The following is a 6,320-nucleotide window of genomic DNA, read 5'->3' on the forward strand; positions in this document are numbered from 1 at the left end:
CAAAGACGATGCAAGTTGGTGGTGGCCCCTAGAGATTAGCCTCTCGACCAGCTTGCTAAGAGTTGGGAAAATTGTCTAAAAAGTCCTAAACATATTACTTTTTTACCAATTCAGTTATAAACCTTTTAACTTTGTTAATTCAGTTTTAAACATTTTTATTTTTTGTCAATTGAATTCATCCGGCCAATTTTGGTTGGAAAATGCTGATGTGAACGCCGATGGTGCCATGTAGGACCATCGGTACTGACATTGATAATTTTTAATAATATTTTAATATTTTTTTTCTGAATTTTTAATATTTTTTCCCTTTTTTTCCTTTTTTTTTCTTTATTTTCTTTTTGGCTCTCTTTGTTGCATTCTTTGGTTTCCGACTGGTCACAGGCGACGACCAGCCACTAGTCATAGCCAGCCGACTAGCCTTGCTCGCCATAGGCGAGGCCTAACTGGGCGAGGGGAGCCCTTGCCTAGGTGCAGCCCGGGAAGGGTTGCCTAGGCAAGGTCAACCTACGCCCAGGCTAAGGAGACGGTTGGCCTCGCTAGATCTAGTGAGGGGAGCCCTCACCGAGACTTGCCCTTGCGCAGGTGAGTGTTGGCCTTGCCCAAGCTAGGGCAGCCTTGCCCGGCGTCCACATCACCTTCACTTGGCTGATGCCCGACAAGGCTACCCTAGCCTAGGTGCACGTCGGCCTCGCCTAGGCAACCCTTGCTGGGCCGCATTTGGGCAAGGGCTTCCCTCGTTGAGGCTCGCCTTCGCCTAGCTAGGCCTCACCTATGGCAAGTGAGGCCAGTTGGGCTGGCTGTGGCCGATTGACCACTAGAAAAGGCAGAGAAGAAAGCCAAAAAAAAAAATAAAAGAAAGAATAAAAGGGAAAAAAAAACAGAAAAAATAATAATAAAATTTTAAAAATAAAATATTATTGAAAATTGTCTACATCAATGCCGAGAGATCTTATGTAGCACTGTTGATGTCCACGTTAGCATTTTCTTGCCAAAATTAGCCTAATAGACTCAATTGGCAAGAAGTGAAAATGTTTATGACTAAATTAATAAAGTTAAAAGGTTTATAAATGAATTGACAAAAATGCAATAGGTTTAAGACTTTTTGGACAATTTTCTCCTGAGAGTCTCCAGGCCAACATTCCGGAATTGCTCCACTTAGGCTTGGGTCTACCGGCGCCCTAGTGCTGCCATTGCCAAAGCCGTAGGATATCACGTCAAGCGCAATTGAAGTGCATGAAGAGGATCCATGCAGGGTCTAGTCCATGGATTTGGTAATGACAAGAGTGACTTTAAGTCCTTTGTGAAGCAAAGGCTTGGAGGATTGGAGAAGAGGGTTGATGTGGCCTTCGGCTGGGTAAGATAGAACTAAGTGGCTTCAGGGGTTTTCTTAAATCCTCCATATCTCGCGTTTCTCTTGCAATTCAAGCGAAGCATCTCCTTATGGTCTTTTATGTAATGTAACAACATTAGGAAGTGCTTGATTGACCTTGTTAGCACAAGGGCAAAAAAGTGTTTTTTCGAGTATTTCTTGTTCTGGCAATGGTTTACTGTGTACAATATCAATGGCCAGCTACGAATAATTCCATGTTTTAGATTACATGCAAAGATTGTCGAAGGACATGGGGCGTATTGTGCAAAAAGTGGCCGATCCATCATGTTAATTAGAATTTCTATATGATGCAATTTTACATCACTAGGATTCATTAATTTACAAATTAATGATACCGGCGGGAAAATGAAGGCCCGTCTGCTAATTTTTTGGTGGAAAATCAACAAGAAAAAAAAAAACTATGATAGTGCTAGAGGGGTCATTTCGTGAGTTGAATATTTCCTCGAACCTCAACATAAGAAAGGAAAACATGAAAATAAAAAAAAAAAAAAAAATAGAAGAACTCGTTAGAATGAAAGATATAAAAATGCCAATTTGAGCTCCAGATTCGTTAAAACACGGCTCTATGAATCAGGTGTCCGAGGCTAAATGAGAATGATACGAAAAAGCGTGGGATGTCGTGACTAGGTCGGACGAGCTGACCCTTTCACGTGAAACATCATTCGTCAATGACAACACCTATTGATCACGACCTCTCGTCGGCTCGTCTGAACGGAGTAAATGAAACAGGGAACCTGTTGGACTGGGCTGCGACTTAGGTCGAACAGAGCCTTTTCAGTGTCGGACGTGCAGACCCTCTCACGTGAAGCATCATTCGTCAAGGACAACACCTGTTGATCACGACCTCTTATTAGGCTCGTCTGAGCGGAGTACTTGAAAAGGAAAACCCGTTGGACTGGGTTGCCTCGTGGTCCCAGCTCACCATCATCATAAAAAGGAAAGAAGAAAAAGAGAGGAGAGAGAGGGAGAGAGCTGAACGGGCAAGGGAGAGTAAGGCAGAACAAGAAAAAGAAAAAGAGAGAGATATGTGTGGGTTCTCCGATGTAGAAGAGGCAGCAACTTCCGGCGAAGATTTGACGATTAAAATTTGTTGGAATTGGCTGACATTTTGGTACGTTGTTTATAGATCAAGAGCTACAAAGTGAACGGTTCTAATCGTTAAAAGGCCAGCCCGGTGAAAGTCTTATCATTACACAGTTTATGGTGATCATTGTCAATATTTACATGGAAATAAAAATTAATATGTTAAAAGAACGCTGAATTAAGTTAAACTTTAATCTCCTAGCATTTTTCTTTTTGGTGTGATTTCATCATTTTTTAAGCTTTTTTTTGTGCAATCACGTTCTTTTGGTACACCTGATGAAATTCTTCAACAGCCAATTAATTGAGACAAAATTCAACATATATCAAACATTTCATTTAGAACGGAAGCACGGAATTGAGAATTGTTCAGAAAATGATGCGATCGAGTCTAAAATTCACATTCCTAACAAATGAGACCCACACGACACACGGTTGAGTACATACTTTCCCAACAAATATGCATGCCACGCATATTACTGTGCATAAGTAGATGGATTGCTACTATAATCGTTAATCATATATCCATCATTGCTCTTTTCCTTTATCCCTTCTTAACACCCATTTTAGCAGCAAACTCCTCAATGTTCCTATCGGAACTCCCACCCTCACCAACTGCGTCTTTGGTGATTTTCCTCCATTTTCCTGCATGTTCCTTCATTTTCTTCCATGTTTCCCCTTCCATTACCTTCCTAATGCAATGCTCTATCTCATCACTCGTCACAACACCCCTCTCCTCATCAACTTGTGGCCTCAGCCCCATCTTCCACACATCCATGATGTACTTGGCGTTCGTGGCCTGGTCGGTCCACTGCGGTATTGCCAGCATTGGCACGCCCAAACTGAGCGCTTCCAAAGTTGAGTTCCAACCGCAGTGCGTCACAAAAAGCCCTAGTGCCTCGTGTGCAAGGACTTTGAGCTGGGGACACCATGTCACAATTAGACCATTTTGGGATGTCTCACTACCATTTGCAAAGTCTTGTGGGAGTTTCTCTGCTTCTGATGATCTGACCACCCACAGAAAATAGCAGTTGCTTCTCTTTAGTCCCATTGCCAGTTCGTGCATTTGGTCAATCTTTAGCTCGGCCATGCTCCCAAAGGAGACATAGACGACTGACCCTTTTGGCTTTGTGCCGAGCCATCTCATGGTGGTGTCGTGCTCTGGTTGGAAGATGCTGAAGCCATATTCTTGATCTTGTTCGAGCCTGTTGTCTAAATAGGCTGATGGTACTGTCGGTCCTATGGTCCTGAATGGCAAGATCTTCATGAACCAGTCCGCAACCTGCAAAGAAGAACTTCTTATTAAAAGCTTGATAGATGAAGTTGGACGACCCATGGATCAAATAGGCGACATGAGAACTGAAAGCGAGATTTGGGGATACAATCTCATTCTATGCAATTGACTGAAGATTGGAAGATAATTGAGCATCACATGTTTGTGATCAATAGACTAGCATCTTTCATTTCATTATGACGTTTTGAATGACCTAAATTTAATATAACAACTTCCCAAGTCATGTCCTCGTGGCGTTGACATCGACGATCCCATCGTCAAACAATTTAATGAGCAGTTAACATACTAATGATATAGGGTATAGTGGATATCAAAAGAGTATATATATAGTCCAAAAAAGAGAGTTCTATATAGTGAGTACCCTTGTACATCCAATTAGAATTCGATTCACAACCCCTCCCCCACTCCCCCCTCCCAAGAAAAAAAAAAGAAAAAAAAAAGCGAAGAAGAGGTAATTGAGACGAGTATTAGTGTTCTCACAAATGGTTCGGTTCCAAAGGTTCTACTGTACTTGTTAAATGCTTGATAGATCAAGTTGGACAACTCATGGATCAAAAAGGCGACACTGACAGCTAAAAGAGAGAAATGGGGTTACAATCTCATTCTATATCTCTGATTAGATTGGAAGATAATCAAGTATCACAAGTTTGTGATCAATAGGCTAGCATCTTTCATTTCATTGTGATGTTTCGAGTAACCTAACTTTTATACGACAACCTGCCAAGCCATGTCCTTGTGTCTTCGACATTGACAATCCCATCGACAAACAATTTGATGAGTACTTGACGATCGAATCATATATGGTATAGTACATCAGTCAAGAGTTATATACAGTCAGTACCCTTGTACATCCAATTATAACCCAATTCACAACTCCTCACCCCCGCGGCCCCTCCCAAAAGGTAAAAAAACGAAGAAGTAATCGAGACAATAGTAATAGTGTACTCAGAAATGTTCAGTTTCAAAGGTTCTACAGTACTTACTTCCGGATCAAGTTCATACACTGTGTTGCAAAGCACCCAGTCCACTTTGTCAAGATTGGAGAACTGGTTCACAAGCATGCCAGTGAAAGCTGGATATGTCCCCACATCACACACAAGAGATGGCATATCTTGAGGCTCAAGAGGAGGCACTCCGGGGAGCAAAACCTGCTTCCTAACAGGAACTTCAAGCCATCCCTTTTGGCAGTGGTAAAACACGCTGTTCACAGCACAAGACATGGTGAAGAAAGCAGCCGCTACAAGTCCAAAATTTCGGGCCACATCAAGAGCCCAAGGCAAGAACGAGTCGTAGACGATGCAAGTTGGTGGTGGACCGCTGGAGATTAGCCTCTTGACCAGCTCGCTGAGGGTCTCAGGGCCGACCTTCCAGAAGCGCTCGATGTAGGCTTCGGGGCTACCTGCAGCCCCGATGCCACCATCGTCGAAGCCATCGGAGATCGCCTCGAGCGCGATTGAGGTGCATGAGGAGGATCCATGCAGGGTCTTGGACATGGATTTAGCGGTGACAAGAGTGACTTTGACTCCTTTGCGGAGCAGACGCTTGCAGAATTGGAGCATGGGGTTCATGTGGCCCTGGGCGGGGTATGATAGAACCAGGCAATGTGGTTGCAGGGGCTCACTCGAATTCTCCATCCTCTCGTGTTTCTCTTGCAATTCGAGAGAAGTGTCTCTTTATAGTATCATATATAATGTCACCACGTGCTACGTTGGCCCTTATTAACGAGTGGTTGGTGCCTTGGTGGGTACTTCTAGTTCTGCCAATGGTTTGATAAGTTCCAATGTCAATGACTTGCTACGAAATGTCTCGTCTTTTAATATATCAGGCAAAAGCTGGCCGATTGATCACTGTAAGGATGCTAGATTTTTCCTGAAGAAATCGATGAAGTTGGAGGCCTTATTTAATGCGAGAGAGAAGGTCTATTTGCGTTCATTACGTCATCCTAGACGAGATTTCCTCTGACGTAAAGGAATGGATGGATGGGTATGCTTACTGTGGCATGCACTGGTGAAGGTTATAGTTGACCCAAAAAGAAGCACTCATTTATTTGTATTTTGAGGTCTGTAGGTGTTAATCAACTTAATTTAGATTGTCATAACATAACAACTTGTTATGCTTAATTATTAAAAGGGTTATTGTCATGAAATATCTCAAACTATGCCATCAGTACCAAATACAAACATCTTGAGCATTTTTTTGTATAACTAAAAATCCTAAATTTGTCCAGTATGGTAAATATACACCGAATAAAACTGGAATAGAGGATATACATATCACATATTTATAAATATGGGGTATTTGCGTCACAATGAGCTTATTTTTAAATTTTTTTGTGGGGTATGCCCTTATTAAAAAGGTTATATGCTTAAAAGATTGACCTGGCGGAGGGGACAAAGTCCGGGGCTCATAGTCATATTCTAATCGAGAGATCTCGATCAAGTCAAATGAATAAAATTGATCATTAGCGCACGTCGTGGGCAGAGAAAATGCTTTGGAATACATGGACTAAACCAAACAAGTTTACACCAATACACTCTTAAACCTTCAACTCGGAAA

General features: G+C 42.2%; 1 protein-coding gene across 1 annotated transcript; it reads right to left on the minus strand.

The window, feature by feature from the left end:
- Nucleotides 1–2,785: 2,785 nt before the first annotated feature.
- On the minus strand, nt 2,786–5,492 carry LOC104425906 (flavonol 7-O-beta-glucosyltransferase UGT74F1-like). The gene is made up of 2 exons (XM_010038777.3): nt 4,748–5,492; nt 2,786–3,752 (listed from the first exon to the last, which is right to left on the minus strand). Exons 1-2 carry the CDS (start codon nt 5,396–5,398, stop codon nt 3,015–3,017), a joined length of 1,389 nt encoding a protein of 462 aa, XP_010037079.2. The 5' UTR covers nt 5,399–5,492; the 3' UTR covers nt 2,786–3,014.
- Between the last annotated feature and the right edge of the window lie 828 nt (nt 5,493–6,320).

Source organism: Eucalyptus grandis, chromosome 11 (genome assembly GCF_016545825.1).
Source record: "Eucalyptus grandis isolate ANBG69807.140 chromosome 11, ASM1654582v1, whole genome shotgun sequence".
Lineage (NCBI taxonomy): Eukaryota > Viridiplantae > Streptophyta > Magnoliopsida > Myrtales > Myrtaceae > Eucalyptus > Eucalyptus grandis.